At 42.9% G+C, this 20,478-nt stretch overlaps 2 protein-coding genes across 3 annotated transcripts in view; both read left to right on the plus strand.

Annotated features, from left to right (window-relative positions):
- The window catches only part of LOC110533183 (protein krueppel), a 260,240-nt gene extending 240,638 nt beyond the window's left edge, over positions 1–19,602 (plus strand). Inside the window, exons 3-4 of the mRNA XM_036934536.1 lie at positions 17,246–17,357; positions 17,599–19,602. Coding sequence (XP_036790431.1) covers positions 17,255–17,357; positions 17,599–18,476 — 981 coding nt within the window. The 5' untranslated portion in view covers positions 17,246–17,254 and the 3' untranslated portion in view covers positions 18,477–19,602. The remainder of the gene's footprint in view (positions 1–17,245; positions 17,358–17,598) is intronic.
- LOC110534625 overlaps positions 9,835–20,478 on the plus strand; it is a 32,193-nt gene continuing 21,549 nt past the window's right edge. Inside the window, exons 1-4 of one of the 2 annotated variants that reach the window (XM_036934489.1) lie at positions 9,835–10,342; positions 12,801–12,931; positions 13,278–13,454; positions 16,745–16,894. In XM_036934489.1, coding sequence (XP_036790384.1) covers positions 10,072–10,342; positions 12,801–12,931; positions 13,278–13,454; positions 16,745–16,894 — 729 coding nt within the window. In that variant the 5' untranslated portion in view covers positions 9,835–10,071. The other variant, XM_036934490.1, reaches the window with a different exon arrangement.

Raw genomic sequence — 20,478 nt, forward strand, 5'->3', positions numbered from 1 at the left:
AAATATTATGTTCCTTTTGATGGCATAGAAGGCCCTTGTTGCCTTGTCTCTCAGATCGTTCACAGCTTTGTGGAAGTTACCTGTGGCGCTGATGTTTAGGCCGAGATATGTATCGTTTTTTTGTGTGCTCTAGGGCAACGGTGTCTAGATGGAAGTTGTATTTGTGGTCCTAGCAACTGGACCTTTTTTGGAACACCATTATTTTTGTCTTACTGAGATTTACTGTCAGGTCCCAGGTCTGACAGAATCTGTGCAGAAGACCTAGGTGCTGCACTATCCCTCAACACAACTTCTGCAATAAAATCTAAAATCGCTTACACCCAAGTACTTCTCAGCAGCTGCCACCACCACAGCCATTTCCCACCACGTTCCATTTCTGCGGCACAGTTGATAACCATGGCTATGAACACTAAGAATTCAACCTTACTGAAGTACATGTTATTCTATCACTCGCTATTGGCCTCGGCCTACTCACAGAGATCCCGTTAGTCTCCCTCTACCTGGACCCATCTCCATCTACTACTCTCTTCACTCTCTTCACTACTCTCTTCACTTCATATAACATCTTCTGTACTACTCTGATCTTGGCAACCTCAACCATGTCTCTCTCACCAGACACTTTTGATCTCCAGCAACAACTGTTCACTTCTTCTTCATAGTTGTATTGGCGGATCACAACCAACTGAAACGTACATACATCGCCACCCACTGTACTGGAGTGTGACCTAGAGGTCTTCACAGATCCACCTTTGCCTGAATACCCAGAACCAGATTCGGGACCTAGCATGTCCGGATCAAGAATTCTCAAATAATGTCACAGCTCTGGGTCGGATCTGATTGTCAAGTGTCTGGGGTATGTGTAATGTGTAACTGAATTGTCCGGAAGGGCCCTACATATCTGAACGCTACTGCTGCAGTAGAGAGAGGATTTTTATAATTGATGCTGCTGCTCTTGCTTTCCACGAGAGTGGAGCGTGGCACATGTAGCTTGTTGTTGTTGACCAATCATAAGTCATCAAAGCGGCAATAGGCTACAGTCATAGAGCCTCTGTCTGGGAAAAGTGAAGATATATCTAATCAATGGAAGATGGAATTAAAGTTAAAGGAGAAGGATAGGCTACAACGACCATTTTGTTGCCAACCTTACTTTGCTACCTGACAACTTTAAGTTTTTTACTTTTTAATTACCGTTTATATTTTTTCATTCAACTTTTTCACTCCGGACGCTTTATCTGGACGTGGTTCGTCAGGACCTCCAACAGCCGAAGCTAAGTAGTAACATTAACATGATGCCTTCTAATTGCAGTCACTGTACTCATAATATACAGGAGAACGATCGCCTTACGGCGAGGATAGCTGTATTGCAAGCCCAGCTTCAGACGCAATCTTTAGGCAAGGGTAATTTCAGTGTAGGAAAGGATGAAACAGCGTCTGTGCCACCAGTAAGTACAGATAGTAACGTTAGTATAAATCCCCTTGCACGGTCTCCGCAGCCGGACAACTTTCTCACGGTTTCTGGAGGGAAATGCTGTAGGAATGCTCAATCGGTGTCGCTCATTCAGCCGACAGAAACTTTCAACCGGTTTACCCCATTAAGCAAAGAGTCGGAGTCAGAGCCTTCTCGTGTCTCTACTCCTCCCGTTACGGGGTCTGAGACGCCGAAGCTTCCCACCATTAGCTCTGATAAATTGAAAACTCTAGTCATTGGCGACTCCATTACCCGCAGTATTAGACTTAAAACGAATCTTCCAGCGATCATACACTAGTGGAGTCTGCCACTAGCACAGTCAGTGTAGTCAGCTCAGCTATCCCCATTGAGACCGTGTCTGTGCCTCGACCTAGGTTGGGCAAAACTAAACATGGCGGTGTTCGCCTTAGCAATCTCACTAGGATAAAGACCTCCTCCATTCCTGTCATTATTGAAAGAGATCATGATACCTCACATCTCAAAATAGGGCTACTTAATGTTAGATCCCTTACTTCAAAGGCAATTATAGTCAATTAACTAATCACTGATCACAATCTTGATGTGATTGGCCTGACTGAAACATGGCTTAAGCCTGATGAATTTACTGTGTTAAATAAGGCCTCACCTCCTGGCTACACTAGTGACCATATCCCGCAAAGGCGGAGGTGTTGCTAACATTTACGATAGCAAATTTCAATTTACAAAAAAAAAAAAGACGTTTTTGTCTTTTGAGCTTCTAGTCATGAAATCTATGCAGCCTACTCAATCACTTATTATAGCTACTGTTTACAGGCCTCCTGGGCCATATACAGCGTTCCTCATTGAGTTCCCTGAATTCCTATCGGACCTTGTAGTCATAGCAGATAATATTCTAATCTTTGGTGACTTTAATATTCACGTGGAAAAGTCCACAGACCCACTCCAAAAGGCTTTCGGAGCCATCATCGACTCAGTGAGTTTTGTCCAACATGTCTCTGGACCCACACACTGTCACAGTTATACTCTGGACCTAGTTTTGTCCCATGGAATAAATGTTGTGGATCTTAATGTTTTTCCTCATAATCCTGGACTATCGGACCACCATTTTATTACGTTTGCAAATGCAACAAATAATCTGCTCAGACCCCAACCAAGGAACATCAAAAGTCGTGCTATAAATTCACAGACAACACAAAGATTCCTTGATGTCCTTCCAGACTCCCTCTGTCTACCCAAGGACGCCAGAGGACAAAAATCAGTTAACCACCTAACTGAGGAACTCAATTTAACCTTGCGCAATACCCTAGATGCAGTTGCACCCGTAAAAACTAAAAACATTTCTCATAAGAAACTAGCTCCCTGGTATACATAAAATACCCGAGCTCTGAAGCAAGCTTCCAGAAAATTGGAATGGAAATGGTGCCACACCAAACTGGAAGTCTTCCGACTAGCGTGGAAAGACAGTACCGTGCAGTATCGAAGAGCCCTTACTGCTGCTCGATCATCCTATTCTTCCAACTTAATTGAGGAAAATAAGAACAATCCGAAATTCTTTTTTGATACTGTCGCAAAGCTAACTAAAGAGCAGCATTCCCCAAGAGAGGATGGCTTTCACTTCAGCAGTAATAAATTCATGAACTTCTTTGAGGAAAAGGTTATGATTATTAGAAAGCAAATTACGGACTCCTCCTTAAATCTGCGTATTCCTTCAAAGCTCAGTTGTCCTGAGTCTACACAACTCTGCCAGGACCTAGGATCAAGAGAGACACTCAAGTGTTTTAGTACTATATCTCTTGACACAATGATGAAAATAATCACAGCCTCTAAACCTTCAAGCTGCATACTGGACCCTATTCCAACTAAACTTCTGAAAGAGCTGCTTCCTGTGCTTGGCCCTCCTATGTTGAACATAGTAAACGGCTCTCTATCCACCGGATGTGTACCAAACTCACTAAAAGTGGCAGTAATAAAGCCTCTCTTGAAAAAGCCAAACCTTGACCCAGAAAATATAAAAAACTATCAGCCTATATCGAATCTTCCATTCCTCTCAAACATTTTAGAAAAGGCTGTTGCGCAGCAACTCACTGCCTTCCTGAAGACAAACAATGTATACGAAATGCTTCAGTCTGGTTTTAGACCCCATCATAGCACTGAGACTGCACTTGTGAAGGGGGTAAATTACCTTTTAATGGCATCAGACCGAGGCTCTGCATCTGTCCTCGTGCTCCTAGACCGTAGTGCTGCTTTTGATACCATCGATCACCACATTCTTTTGGAGAGATTGGAATCCCAAATTGGTCTACACGGACAAGTTCTGGCCTGGATTAGATCTTATCTGTCGGAAAGATATCAGTTTGTCTTTTGTCCTCTGACAAATCAACTGTGAATTTCGGTGTTCCTCAAGGTTCCGTTTTAGGACCACTAAAGTTTTCACTATATATTTTACCTCTTGGGGATGTAATTCGAAAACATAATGTTAACTTTCACTGCTATGCGGATGACACACAGCTGTACATTTCAATGAAACATGGTGAAGCCCCAAAATTGCCCTCGCTACAAGCATGTGTTTCAGACATAAGGAAGTGGATGGCTGCAAACTTTCTACTTTTAAACTCGGACAAAACAGAGATGCATGTTCTAGGTCCCAAGAAACAAAGAGATCTGTTGAATCTGACAATTAATCTTGATGGTTGTACAGTCGTCTCAAATAAAACTGTGAAGGACCTCTGCGTTACTCTGGACCCTGATCTCTCTTTTGACGAACATATCAAGACTGTTTCAAGGACAGCTTTTTTCCATCTATGTAACATTGCAAAAATCAGAAACTTTTTGTCCAAAAATGATGCAGAAAAATTCATCCATGCTTTTGTCACTTCTAGATTAGACTACTGCAATGCTCTACTTTCCGGCTACCCGGATAAAGCACTAAATAAACTTCAGTTAGTGCTAAATACGGCTGCTAGAATCCTGACTAGAACCAAAAAATTGGATCATATTAGTCCAGTGCTAGCCTCCCTACACTGGCTTCCTGTCAAGGCAAGGGCTGATTTCAAGGTTTTACTGCTAACCTACAAAGCATTACATGGGCTTGCTCCTACCTATCTCTCTGATTTGGTCCTGCCGTACATACCTACACGTACGCTACGGTCACAAGACGCAGGCCTCCTAATTGTCCCTAGAATTTCTAAGCAAACAGCTGGAGGCAGGGCTTTCTCCTAAAGAGCTCCATTTTTATGGAATGGTCTGCCTACCCATGTCAGAGACGCAAACTCGGTCTCAACCTTTAAGTCTTTACTGAAGACTCATCTCTTCAGTGGGTCATATGATTGAGTGTAGTCTGGCCCAGGAGTGTGAAGGTGAACGGAAAGGCTCTGGAGCAACGGACCGCCTTGCTGTCTCTGCCTGGCCGGTTCCCCTCTTTCCACTGGGATTCTCTGCCTTTAACCCGATTACTGGGGCTGAGTCACTGGCTTACTAGGGCTCTTTCATACCGTCCCTAGGAGGGGTGCGTCACTTGAGTGGGTTGAGTCACTGATGTGATCTTCCTGTCTGGGTTGGCGCCCCCCCTTGGGTTGTGCCGTGGCGGAGATCTTTGTGGGCTATACTCATTCTTGTCTCAGGATGGTAAGTTGGTGGTTGAATATATCCCTCTAATGGTGTGGGGGCTGTGCTTTGGCAAAGTGGGTGGGGTTATATCCTTCCTGTTTGGCCCTGTTCGGGGGTGTCATCGGATGGGGCCACAGTGTCTCCTGACCACTCCTGTCTCAGCCTCCAGTATTTATGCTGCAGTAGTTTGTCGGGGGGCTAGGGTCAGTTTGTTATATCTGGAGTACTTCTCCTGTCCTATCCGGTGTCCTGTGTGAATTAAGTATGCTCTCTCTAATTCTCTCTTTCTCACTTTCTCTCTCGGAGGACCTGAGCCCTAGGACCATGCCGCAGGACTAGCTGACATGATGACTGCTTGCTGTCCCCAGTCCACCTCCAGTTTAAACTGTTCTGCCTGTGATTATTATCATTTGACCATGCTGGTCATTTATGAACATTTGAACATCTTGGCCATGTTCTGTTATAATCTCCACCCGGCACAGCCAGAAGAGGACTGGCCACCCCACATAGCCTGGTTCCTCTCTAGGTTTCTTCCTAGGTTTTGGCCTTTCTAGGGAGTTTTTCCTAGCCACCGTGCTTCTACACCTGCATTGCTTGCTGTTTGGGGTTTTAGGCTGGGTTTCTGTACAGCACTTTGAGATATCAGCTGATGTACGAAGGGCTATATAAATACATTTGATTTGATTTACCCTTAATTTCTTAATCATTTTATTTTTGTGTGTATTGTTCGGTATTCCTGCACTGTTGGAGCTAGAAACAGAAGCATTTCGCTGTACCTGGGATAACATCTGAAAAATGTGTACATGACCAATACAATGTTATTTTATTTGATCCTATTATAATGCACTGAATCTAGATTTGGCACCTCACCTGTTAGGCTACACATCATGAAATATATCAAGGCAAAAATTACAGCCATGGCTTGATATTGATTTCTATATAATTTAAATACACAGTGCCTTCAAAGTATTCACACCCCTTGACTTTTTCACATTTCGTTGTGTTACAGCCTGTATTTAAAATGGATTCACTTGAGATTTGTCATCACTGGCCTACACACCATCCCATAATGTCAAAGTGGAATTATGTTCTTAAATGTTTACAGGTGAATCCAAAATGAAAATCTGAAATGTCTTGAGTCAATAAGTATTCAACCCCTTTGTTATGGCAAGCCTAAATAAGTCCAGGTGTAAAAACTTGCAAAATAAGTTGAATGGATTTTTGAATGACTACCTCATCTCTGTATCCCACACATACAATTATCTGTAAGAGCCCTTGGTCGAGCAGTGAATTTCCAACACAGATTCAACCACAAAGACCAGGTAGGTTTTCCAATGCCCCGCAAAGAAGGGCACCTATTGGTAGATGGGTAAACAAAAGCAGACATTGAATATCCCTTTGAGCATGGTTAAGTTATTAATTACACTTTGTATTGTGTATCAATACACCCAGTCACTACAAAGATAAAGGTGTCGTTCCTGACTCACTTGACAGAGAGGAAGGAAACCGCTCAGGGATTTCACCATGATGAGGCCAATGGTGACTTTAAAACAGTTTGAGTTTAATGGCTGTGATAGGAGAAAACTGAAGATGGATCAACAGCATTGTATTTACTCCACAATACTAACCTAATTAACAGAGTGAAAAGAAGGAATACTGTACAGGATAAGGTACTAATATAGGCACTAAAGTAATACTGCAAAAATTATGGCAAAGCAATTCACTTTTTGTCCTGAAAACAAAGTGTTATGTTTGGGGGCAAATCCGATAGAAAACATCACGGAGTACCACTCTCCATATTTTCAAGCATAGTGGTGGCTGCATAATGTTATGGGTGTGCTTGTAATCGTTAAGGACTGGGGAGTTTTTCAGCATAAAAAAATGGAGCTAAGCACAGAAAGAATCCTAGAAAACCTGGTTCAGTCTGCTGGTCCAGTCTGAATTCACCTTTCAGCAGGACAATAACCTAAAACACATGGCCAAATGAACACTGGAGTTACTTACCAAGACGACAGTGAATGTTCCTGAGTGGCCGAGTTACAGTTTTGACTTAAATCTACTTTAAAATCTATGGCAAGACCTGAAAATGGTTGTATAGCAATGATCAGCAACCAATTTGAATGAGCTTGAATAATTTTTAAAAGAATAATGGGCACATGTTGCACAATCCAGGTGTGGAAAGCTCTTAGACTTACCCAAAAAGACTCAGAGCTGTAATCACTGTCAAAGGTGCTTCTACAAAGTATTGACTCAGTGGTATGTAAATTAAATGTTTCTGTATGTCATTTTCAGTAAATTAGCAAAAAGGTCTAGACATGTTTTCACTTGGTCATTTTGGGGTATTGTGTGAAGATGGGTGATGACCCCAAAAAATTCTGAATGTAAACATTATTAATTAAAGTGACCAGTGTTCAATGACTATGTACATAGGGCAGCAGTTTCTAAGGTGCAGGGTAGAGTACCGGGTGGGGGCAGGCTAGAACAGTGACTAAGGCAAGTGGTGACTATTTGTAGCGGGGTGAACAGGCCGTGGCTCATTGATGATCTTCTTGGCCTTCCTGTGACACTGGGTGCTGTAGATGTCATGGAGGGCAGGCACTGTACAACTGGTGATGTGTTGGGCTGACTGCACCACCCCCTGGAGAGCCCTTCAGTTGGAAGCGGTGCAATTGCCATACCATGGAGGTCAGTGGAACGCTGAACTTCATCCTCAAGTCAGAGACAGACACATCGACTTTAACACAAAGGCTCTTACACACAGGATCTGACCACAAGTCAGACCCAGAGAGACTGGGGCTGGGGCGACTGGGCTGTCCTCCTGCTCAGAGTATTTACTTTATGGTAACCCGAGCAGGAGGGTTGTTCATTCCCATCTGGACAGATGTCAAGGTTAGGAGGGGGAGCCACATCAGGCAGTATTAAAGAGAAACGGTTCCTCTGCATGTTCTGTAACAAAAGGCTTCAGCTGACACAAAAAGGTGGAAATCCAGAGGGTTCACACAGGGGAGAAATCATTCAACTGTACCCATTGTCAGATGCGCTTCACCCATGCTGGCAACCTGAAGATGCACCTGAAAGGTACACCCAGGAGAGAGGCCGTTTGCCTGTACGCACTGTGAGAAGAGGTTCTCGGGAGAGTATGGGAAGCCTGATCTGCTGCTGGTCAAAGATGAGACAATAGAAGACAGACCAGAAAGCATTGATCTGCTGAGTGGACTAAAGATGGGGGAGCAAGGTAAGGGAGAAATACATATAAACTACATACAGTAATAGATCTTCAATGGGAATAGTGATGCCCCTGGCTATTTTTTCTTGATTTTCTTCATTTATAAAATGAAATCAAAACAACGTATGCTTACATACAAAACCAAATTGTAAAGTATGAACTTGACCAGGTAATTGTAAAAAAAAACACAAAAAAAACAGGTGCTTGGCTGCAGGAGACTGGGCGGCTACCTTGGATTCCCAGACCGGTGCAGACAAGAGTCCAGGGGACAGCATAACTGAGCAGGGCAGGATCATCGGCGACATAGTGGAGGTCAAAGGATGGGTCTGACAACCTAACGTCCAAGGACCTGATATGTTATGTTTATAGGGAGACTGGTTCTGGCAGCCAAAACGGTCAAATACTCCATCTAAACGTGGATCGATTCTCAATTGCGATACGATTGTAGAAACATAAAGCCCTTTACTTTAATATCACGTCTAAATAATTTCACAAAAGCAAAATATACACTTACTGCACACTGTTTAGCGGGTTTAACACAGTTACAGCCAAAAGTATTTTTCAGTTAAAACACTTTTCTGGCGTCGTTCCTTCCGTTACACACAGGTGTTCAGAGCACGCTAGATAGCTAATTAGCACAGGTGGTCTCCTCGGGTCTTCCGTCTGTCATCCGTAAATAAAGCGCTGTGTTGGAACCAATTTGGGTGCATCTTATATTCTGGTATTATTCGGGGAATTACACTCGCGACCACTATGGTCAGACAAATGGTGGTGGTAAACACACATCAGGGGATCTATGAAGACACATGTGCTTTAACGTAATGGTGTGTGAGCTCATAGTTCTTATAGCAATCAAACTAATGCAAGAAAACGCCAAACAAGATACAAAGGACTACTATAGTCAATATTCATTCATTCAAGGTAACACCCTATTAAGTTTGAGGTGTGTTAAGAACAAGTCTATTTGCCTTCATCCACTCACCTGGTGACTGATTGGCTACATATAAGTATTGGATTTTCAAAGCAAATTTTCACTACTTGCTGTATATATGTGGGAACCCTAATTAGCCCTATAAATGTGTGTAGTAATCTATCCTTTTTTATTATTATTATTATTTCTAGCTGATATGAAAGATAAGGTTATTGTGTTAAGTTCAAAATTGGCACCGTGGCTCAAAGAAAACCAGAGTAGAATATATTATTTTTTAACTTCATAGACTCTCTAGAATCTATCAATGAAGGTATGTGAACTATATTACCCCTCATAACCCTTTGTTAACTTGTCATTTGAAACAGACTTGTGTAAATACTTTTGTTTTTAGAGAGACAGTAAACCTTGGCTAGAACAAGGACTGTGATGTAGATGGATTAAGATCGTTCTATTATTTTCTACTCTATTCTTGCTAACACACTATTCTTTCTAAAAAAAAGTCTGCTCTCAGCTTGAAAGATACTGATCATAGGAGATTTGGTGTGTAACGTAATAAACAGTACCGTAATTCAAAGAACAGCGCGCATTTATTTTTCATTTAACCACACCCTTTGAGCAATGACGCCAACCAAAAATAATTTAAATTCAGTGCGTAAACGGAAGAGAACAGTGACCAAGAACAATTTCCACGTTAGCGGTTTTTTGTTGTTATTTAGACGTTTATATTACACATTGGAACTCGAAATATGACTAATTGAACAGCACAGAATCACATACTTACTTCAGGTAGTCTTTAATTCGCGCTGGAGACAGGACTTGGTTGATAGACGTAATCTAAGTAGCCGCTAACGTTAGCTAACAATGGTTTTTCACACTCAAATAGCCTCCATCATGGAGGTGCTAGCGAATGCAGCCGTGGCAGAGATCTGTAAACTCGTAGACGACGACTATGCCGTGTTTCGTTTGGAAATGTCTCAAAGCCAGAAAGAAAACAGGACATTGCGGAGGAAACTACAGCAATTGGAACTGAAGGTGGTACGGGAGCGCGCAGAGAGGACAATTAGAGACCGCGTCCGCGCCAGTCGTCCCTGTAGTGTCAAGATCCTCGACCAATATAGAGGAATGGCAAGAGGTACATTTTGCAGAAGGCCGAGACTGCGGAGTCAGTCGTCCCGTTCCCGGCCTTAAGTTTTAGAATCAAGTTTGCTACAATTCAGCACATTTTGTCATGGGGCACAGGCAAAATGTGATGTTTTAAAGCTCATTTCCGGAAATTCTGCACATTTTGCCATGACTTGTGCCATGTTAATATCAGTGCTTAATTTGAGCCGAATCCTGCAGGAAAAGGATCAGGCACGTCACTGTTTTGGACTGTTTTGGACTGTTTCGTTCAGGAAATTCAGCCCAGGCCTGATATTCTAAGAGTTGATTCGGGTTGGGCAGGCCCAGGCTTATGGTTTGTGCAACATTGTAACCTATGTTTGAGACCAATGTGTGACTGTGGCTGTGTGAGACGCGTGCCTGTATCTCTCAGAACTAGAATGAGATGAACTTCATATGATCTCTCTCCCTTCTCTTATAGACATTAGCCTGTAACTCTTCTCTCTCTCTCCAGCGTGGCACGGCATCATCTGTTTCATTATAGAAGTGCGAAGGGTTCTGTAGGAGCTGCAGCACCCCTGATATATTGAAATACATTTTCCAAAGTTATAGAGTTAATGCTGTCTGTTCAGAAATAAATGAAATAATTCAGAATAGCCTACTACACCACAAAAAAAAATGTGTCACAGAGGACCAATAGCTTATTTTGAATAGCCTAGCTGTGGAGTGTAGCCTAATAGCAAGGTATGGTCCTACATTTTGGAATGCACTGCAAATATGTCAGTGAACAAACAGCATGCAGACAAAAACAAGTATTTTGCAATATTTCAAATACAATCACAGGAAAACACAGGTTGGAAAGCAAATGGCTCCTGCTGAAAATAGAATCTAATCTGTCTGCTGTAGGCTACCAAAATATTTGATCAACTTCCAAATATTGTTTTACAAAGTAAAATGAGAGAAAGGCATTTGGCACGAGAGCATCGGTCATCACCAGTGAGTGAGCTGCGCATCATTGGGTGAGTCAGATAAACTGGAAAGCAGTTTTAGGACAAATTTCCTCATATTGTAGCCTATAATGTGTCTCCACACACGTAGGCCTAGTCTATTGATGGATTCAAGGTAAGGTATTTTTTTTTATTGATCTCAGTTTGTCAAAGTAGCCTGTCATAAATAATTTGTGCGGTATTAAAAAACTATTCTGCCAAAGTCTTCAGACATGTAGAATTGCCTGAAATCCATTTTATAAAAGGCCACATTTTTCTGACAGTTTGTGCAGAAATGTTTTGGTTGCGCAAACCTACAGTTTACACATGGTCTGTGGTTGCGAGGCCGGTTAGATGTACTACCAAATTATTTTAAACGATGTTGGAGGCGGCTTGTGGTAGAGAAATTACCATTAAATTCTCTAACAGCTCTGGTGGACATTCCTGCGGTCAGCATGCCAATTTGAGACATCTGTGGCATTGCATTGTGTGAGTGGCCTTTTGTTGTCCCCAGCACAAGGTGCACCTGTGTAATGATCATGCTGTTTAATCAGCTTCTATGCCACACCTGTCAGGTGGATGGATTATTTTGGCAAAGGAGAAATGTTCACTAACATGGATGTAAACAAATTGTCCACAATTTGAGAGAAATAAGATGTTTATGCGCATGGAACATTTCTGGTATCTTTTATTTCAGCTCATGAAACATGGGACCAACACTTCATGTTGCGTTTTATATTTTTGTTCAGTGTAGATAGTCAGTCAGGTGGCTAGCTGCCGGCAGAGACTGTTATTGCAGTAATGTTGAAGGGCTCTGTTTAGTATTACTTAGCTAGCTAGAAGGGTGAAGTAAGAAGCTAATGTTAAACGGAGCCTACTTTAGCAGGAGCAAAATATAGGCTACTATGTTTACTTTAACAGAGAGGAGGTTACTGAGACAGACAGTGATGTGGCGAGGCTGAGGCAGGCTGCAATGCATTCAGGAGGAGGAGCAGAGGAGCTCTGACGAAGGCCAAGGGGCCGGGCCGACCCATGAAGCTTAAAATAAAAAAGTAACGCTAGCAAGAGCAGTGTGCAGGTTTTTTATTCATATTTTTTTTCTTGTGATATCCAATTGGGAGTTACGATCTTGTACGATGAAATAAGTGTGATAAATTTGAGAACAAAAACTACTTACATTTGAACACCACCGCAGAAGCTTCGCTATTTACCATATTCCAAGTTGTTTTGTTATCAAAACTCCTCCCTCTTCCAATGCATTGTGGCTGGGAAATTCCCTAAGTTAATTCTACTAGATGAAAAGCCAAAATTAGTAGAACATCCTACCATTAGATTTTTGAAAGTGTGTGTACTATAAAACATATTTTATTTTCGCATACTCAAACAGCCTAATATTTATGACGCAAGTATGGGTATTCGGCCAGTGTCAGTAGTGTAAAATATAGCTTTGAGCATTAACACAACCTAACTTAACCACCTCTTTTCCCCCAATCACTCTCTCAGGTGAAGGACATCTCACTGGAGGCCACATGAGCTTTGTGAAGCCAGTGGGACACAACGCGTGGAGAGATGACCAACCCATAGCTGTAGATGAGGGGAGTGGAACCTCAACCCAGCATGTTATCTTGATAGAGGTTAGTGTCATAGTGTAACATTACAGTACATCAAATGTGGTCCAGGAGCTTGTGAGACTTCCCTATGACATTGTTATCCAATTCAGTTCATGTACCGGTAATAACCTCGGGGGCTCCCGAGTGGCGCGGTGGTTTAAGACGCTGCATCTCAGTGCAAGGGGTCTCACTGCAGTACCTGGTTCGAATTCAGGCTGCATCACATCCGGTTGTGATTTGGAGTCCCATAGGGTGGCGCGCAATTGGCCCAGCGTCATCTGGGGGTAGGCCGTCATTGTAAATAAGAATTTGTCCTTAACTGACTTGCCTAGTTGAATAAAGATAAAATAAACCTCTCTTCATGTGTCAGTCTGCAGATGCAGAGGCTGCTGGTTCTGAAGGATCGTCACAGGTTAAACAGGAGAGGACTGAAGGAGAGGACCCACGAGACATCCAGACTAGAGCAGCGGCTGGAGTGGCGCCCCCTGTAGCCACGGAGGACCTCACCGCCTCGCCCCAGCCAAGGACCCGACGCAGCATCACGGAGGTCAGTGGAATGCTGGACGCCGTCCTCAAGTCAGAGACAGACGCCGAGACTTTAACTGTAATGCACAGGCGGCTATTACACACAGGATCTGACCACAGATCAGACCCAGAGATACTGGGGCTGAGGCGACTGGGCTGTCCTCCTGCTCCTGGCTTAGAGTATTTACTTTACGGTAACCCGAACCCGAGGACGGTTCATTCCCATCGGGACTCAGGTTACGCGTTAGAGACTGGCAATGATCTGTCATGTTCTTACACTACAGAGATGGACCCTGGCAACATGCCCTTGGGTTTAGAGACACAGATGGATCTGTCTAGAGGGGACTGGAACCAGTACAGTAGTAATGTGTACTCTGAAGGGTGCCTAGATAAGAAAGGGGAGGTTATAGTCGTAGATGAGGTGACTGTGAAAGTGGAGGGCGACGCTCCTCTGACATGGAATGTGGATGAGACTCACTTAGGGGAAGGACTCTCTCAAGGCAGAGCTTTATTAGATTACAGGGAAAGTTTAGAGACAAATCGAAATATTGAGACCCACTCCCCTTTACATGCGCTCGGGGATCGCGACCTAGTGTCCACGTCAATGGGGCCTTCCAATTCACACGGCCGCATCCTTTTTGATCAGGTTTTGAACTCAAAGGACCAAGGGGCCCAGGTTTTGGGAGGGGGAGCAACATCAGGCAGTAGTAAAGATGAACCATTCCTCTGCATGCTCTGTAACAAAGGCTTCAGCTGCCTCCAGAAGGTGGAGATCCACCAGAGGGTCCACACTGGGGTGAAACCCTTCAGCTGTACCCAGTGTCACATGCGCTTCACCGAGGCTGGCAAACTGAAGAGGCACCAGAGGGTCCACACAGGGGAGAAACCCTTCAGCTGTACCCAGTGTCAAATGTGTTTCGCCCAGGCTGGGCACCTGAAGAGGCACCAGAGGGTCCACACAGGGGAGAAACCCTACAGCTGCCCCCAGTGTCACATGCGCTTCACACAGGCTGGCAACCTGAAGATGCACCTGAAGGTCCACACAGGAGAGCGGCCGTTCGCCTGTACGCACTGTGGGAAGAGGTTCTCAGAAAGAAGCTACCTCAGGATACACCAGCTGAAAAAACATTCCACTCTAACAGAAAGTAACCATTCCACTTGATCGCTTCTCACTTCTCGCTTCTCAGATCAAATGCTGCATTAAAGTCAGATGAATTTTCATTGTTGTCAGCAGTAAAGATCCACAGATGAATTTGGAATAACGAGTCATAGATATAATTCTGAATCCAGGCATTGTGTGATCTATAAGCCTTAAAAGTACTGTGTAAGCTATATGTTTATAAATGCCTATTTTATTACTTCCAACTACTTCATGAGAAAATTAATACAGTTTATTAAGTTCATTCAGATTTGTTGTTGACATGCATGTGTGGTTTTTATATGGAGTATTTAACACTTGTTAAATACACTCGTAACCATCACGGAATGGGTAAGCGCTGTATGGGTTTTGACTGAGGGAAATGCCGTAAATTAAGATGACTCGATGTATCGTGAAAGGTGAGACGTTGAGGATTCTTATAAATACCACTGTCATACAAGCAAGCCAAATCTGCACTTCACATCGCCAAATCTAACTCATGTCATATACAGTGTCAACGTTTCTGATCACTATGTTTGATGTGCAGTTACAAGATGTGATGTCGTCATACCCTGGGTTCTTCTGAACAGACTGATCCTATGTTTGTTTATGAGGTGCTGAACACGCACCTGAATGCACTCATGACTCCATTCTATGCGCACCACAATGACTATCTGTTTCTCTGATTTACCTTGTGAAAGCCTAATGCTGTAAGATTTGTATTTTATACCTTAGCTAGTCATGTTTGCAATAGAACAAGCTTTCAGATTGTCCACTTTAGCCAGATTGCGATTTATAATGGACTATTTTGGGATTGTGTAAACAACAGTAATTGTGTGATGGCGGGGATGCAGGGTTGTGTTCCGAAACAGAACAACTACAAGTGTGCTTGCTCTAGTTCCTCAACAGCACCGCTAGGAGAGCAAAAAAAGTACCTTTTATAGTTGAAGACTCTGAGTCATAAGTGCATTGAAATTGGAACTGTGCACACTTTGGAGAGGTGTGTGGCCACTTGGAGACCCCAGTTAGTCCTCTCACTCAAACCCCTGTAATTTTCTGGTCTTATGTTGCACCTACCCCACATTGCCCAGGGATATTCTTACTTTGTTACTGAATGTATGCAGAGTGTGTTCGGAGTTTGTCAACAACTGTTGCAAAATGTACAGTAAATGGAAAATGCACATAAAATCAACAGTGTCATGTTTAGATTGGATCTTGTCAGGTAAACTGTTGTGTGCTCACTTTTGGTCTAATTATCTCAACTGTTCCCTTTCAATTGCTACCATGGTTCTGTATGGTTTTATTTTTTTTAGTTCTGTAAGAAACATTTCCTATCCATATAGTTCAATTCCCACATGTGTAAAGGGTTAATAAACACAAAATGGGACTTTTCATTCTAAGACTTTCATTGAATCTCTCTTTAGTATACATCACATCTGATCTCACCTTATTCTCCAGACAGCGCTTTATAACCAATATACACTTACTAAATATACACAAACACCTACTGTACACTGGATAGTCTATTCGAACATGCCTGTTGCCCAAAATGTATGTTGTATGTCACGCAGCGACCGTTGAGTAGGGACGTTCTGTCAGTTCAGAACAAATTGGCCACGTTAGCAACGTAATACAGCTGCCCGGTGACGCAACAGTGGGACGAACCACGAAACAACGCTGGTCATTCACACCGGCTTGTGTCACGGTGACATCCAGATGGTGCCCAATACTACAAGTTATGAATCACTCGTCCAGTCGAAATAAACAGTCTTTTACAAGTTTTAACTAGCACCATGCTGCTGTTGCCTACAAACTAGCACAAACTAGCTAGCTGGGAAGGCTTCATCAGACTGAAGAGACTCCATTCGTCTCCACTCGACTCTCAGCTGAGCAATTTGGGCACCAAGCCTGTCCATATATAGCCTCTTCCATTTTTCATGCATTTTATTTTACATGTCAAAATAGTTGAGGTTTGTCTGACTTCTGACTTATCATAGTTGACTCATATTTACCCGCAAAATCATATTTATGTCCACCATGATGTTTAACAACAATTAAGTAATTCTGTAACTACAATATAGCAGTGGGATGGCTAAACAGTTATTACCTGTTTGTGTGTGTACGTACCTAAGGGAGTGTATGTCTGTGTAATCTGTATCACCTCTCTCTTCCAGGAGGAGGAGGGTCCAGAGGTGGTGATGTTGAAGGAGGAGGGTCTGGGTAACGCTGAGGGGACCATGGTCATGGAGGACAACCAGACTACACCTCCTGAACCCACAGAGGAACCAGCTGAGCAGAACAGGACCACACACAGTCTCACTGAGGTGAGCCCACTGTGAACTACTGGCTGAATAATATTAGGTCAGGGTGCTGATCTAGGATCAGTTTAGCCTTTTAGATCATAATTAATAAGATTTAATGGAAAAATCATAGATCAGCGCTTCTACTCTGAGAGACTATGTGGATACGGGCCCAGGTCTTGATTAATTTTGTCTTAAGTGTGGGAACATGCCTCTGAATGATCAAACCATTAAAGTGTAAAGTAATCAAATCAACTAACATGTTTGGGCAATGAGGCACTACTATGAGTACTATGCAATCATAAAATGCTCAATAGCAGGGTGCTCATATCAGATTTCTTGATCCAACATCCTCTCACTCTGTATCTCTTACAGTCAGTAGACATGGAGGATGGGAAGCCTGATCTGCTGCTGGTCAAAGAGGAGATAATAGAAGATGGACCAGAGAGCATTGACCTGCTGAGTGGACTAAAAATGGGGGAGCAAGGTAAGAGAGAAATACATATAGCCTACATACAGTAATAGATCTTCAATGGGAAAAGTGATGCACCTGGCAGTTTTTTTTCTACATTTTCTTCAATAATAAAATGAATTAAATACAGCTTATGTTTACATATAAAAGCACACATTATAATGTATGAATTTGACCAGGTCATTGACAAAAAAAACTCCATATTTAGAGTTCTCTGCCATGTTTGTGAGTTCTATTTTCTAAACTCTTCCTGCAGGTGGTTGGTTGGATGCCAACAGAGGAGATCGCTCTGCCATTTTTGATTCCCAGACTGGTGCAGCCATGGGTCCAGGGGACGACATCAAGCAGGCCAGGACCAGAGGCAACATAGTGGAGGTCAATGGATGGGACAGCATCCTCAACTCTGGGCTGGGGAACAACACTGTTAACCAGAAACAGACAGTCGAGCACAAAACAACATCCAAAATAAGTCTCCATGACAACAGCCTGGCTGAGACCAGGGTGAGGCGTAGATTTGGTCTGCGGGGACGGGGAGGTGCCCGTATGCAGCTGGAGAGAACAGACACTGACTCGGCTAGTGATGCTCCGTCCTGCTCCTATAGTTGTGATTCAGAGAGACTGATGGCGCCTCAGGTTAACCCACTAACAGGTGCTGCCTTCAGCCTGCCTTCTATAGGATCTATCAACTGGAACATGGACCCTGCAACAACACAGACTCTCACTGGCCTTCGTCCTCCTCACACTCTCCTGTTAAACCAGACCTCAGACAATGCCAGTGCCTCAACATTAAATGGCTACACAAGCCCATTGACAAATGACAGTAGTAGCAACGCTATCAGTAGATCCGATGGCAAAGAGAAGCGCTTCCCGTGTTCATTCTGTGGGAAAGCTTTCAGTTTCCCCAAACAGGTGGAGATTCACCAGAGGATGCACACAGGGGAGAAACCGTACAGCTGCCACCTGTGCCAGGCCAGTTTTTCACACTCGTCCAACCTAAAGCGGCACCAGAGGGTCCACACAGGGGAGAAACCCTTCAGCTGTACCCAGTGTCACATGCGCTTCGCTCAGTCTGGCAACCTGAAGATGCACCTGAAGGTCCACATGGGAGAGAGGCCATTTGCCTGTACGGACTGAGGTTCTTAGAGGGGAGTTACCTCAGGATACACCAGCAGAAAAAACATTCCACTCTATAACATAGAAAGTAACCATTCCATTTGATAGCTTCTGACTGACATCACACCCTGCATTACAGACAAAGATTCCTTTTCATTGTCAGCAGAAAAGATGCACTTGGAATAACGAGAGTAACGTATTTCATTGTTGAATATTCCTTGGTAGAATGTTGCATGTAGACATTGTGTGACATTGACTTAAGTGCACAACACATTAGGAATACTTGCTCTTTGCACTTCATAAACTGACCAGCTGAAAATTACAATCCCTTCTTGATGTCACTTGTTAAATTCACTTCAGTCAGTGTAGATGAAGGGAAGGAGACAGGTTTCTAAGAAGGTTTTTTAAGCCTTGTTACAATTGGTTTTGTTGTTTTATTTAAATGTTTCACCTGCTTCTGACTCACAGGCCCATCATTACACATATTTAAGTCAAAACTGTAACCTGGTCACTCAGGAACATTCACTGTCTTCTTGGTAAGCAACTACAGTGTAATTTTGCAGTTGTGTCAAATGCTGCAGCCACCACCATGCTTGAAAATAAAGAGGTAGTTTATTCAGTGACGCGTTCTATTGGATTTTCCCCAAACATAAGGCTTTGCATTTAAGCCAAAAAGCATATTCCTTTGTGTTTTTGTTGTCGTATTAGTTTAGTGCCTTATTGCATACAATATGCCAATTTTGGAATATTTGTTTTCTGTATACTTGTATTTTCACTCATTGATTAAAGTCATTATTGTGGAGTCACAAATGTTGATCCATTCTGTTTTCTCCCATCACAGCCATTGAACTGTAACCGTTTTAAAATCACTAATGGCCTCATGGTAACATTCCTGAGTAGTTTCATTCCTGTCCTGCAGTTCAGTTCAGAAGGATGGCTGTCTCTTGGTGTTTTTAAAGTAAGATGATCATGATAGTGCCTTAATTCATGTTTACTTTACATGTAGTAGTGAACCTTTTCCAAAGTATTCTAAAATAAATATTATCAAAGCGATGGTACCAGATTTACAGGAAAGGTGAAGTGTTACCGTAGTGATGTTATTGTACTTGTCACGTATCATTTTGTGCAATAAAAGTATTGTACTTCACGTTGTGAGTGTATGACCATTTTAAATCAAATACAAAAATGACTGACTTTTTTTTAAATACCTTTGCAGGAACTGAGTTTCCCTTCTCAGTTGAACAAAATCATATGGACTTAAATAATTATAATTGGCTCCATGTTAAGTACTTGAATTCGTGTTAAATGGGCTTGGCTGTGGTAACTTGTTTAAGTGTACAGTGACGCGCTTCTCATATAAATATATATATACTCTTGTTTACTGTCTGCATCAAGGAACGATACAAGTAGACCATGGCAAACGGCCTGAGTGTGTTATCTTAATTGATCCACCATCTTGAACTGGCCCTCTGCAGTTGCAGGTCACTGGCCCTGGATCAGGCGCTGTCGCTTTTCCTTCGAGTCGGAGCCAGGACTGAACCACGAGGGACAGAAACTACCACATAGAACACAACCAGCGGACAGGAGGTAGACAGGAGGACTGAACAACCTCAGTAGTCAGTGATCCAGTCTGCAGCCCAGACCCTTCTCTTCACAGTCTCAGTGCAGGGATGAAGCAGGGCCTGGGGCCTAAATAGACCCTCCTGTTTTTATGATACAAACACCAGCCTTCAGAGAGACTCTAGCCTTAGGTCTAGCCTTAGATACCTCATGGTTACCCCACAATTAGTAATTCATTCGTGTTGGAATCAGGACTTGGTTGATGTTCTAATCTAGGTAACGCTAGCGTGTAACCCCGTATTAGCGGCATATGCAACAGCTTTTAAGAAATGTCTTCTACAGTGTTATCCTGTGATCAAGCCTTAAATGTTTTGTGGTTGGTGTCATGTTAGCAATTAGCCTGTTTGACATTTCAGTGGAAATACTGCTATCAGCCCAGTTATTGGCCACCTTACTATTTTGT

This window comes from Oncorhynchus mykiss, chromosome 10 (assembly GCF_013265735.2).
Source record: "Oncorhynchus mykiss isolate Arlee chromosome 10, USDA_OmykA_1.1, whole genome shotgun sequence".
Classification (NCBI taxonomy): domain Eukaryota; kingdom Metazoa; phylum Chordata; class Actinopteri; order Salmoniformes; family Salmonidae; genus Oncorhynchus; species Oncorhynchus mykiss.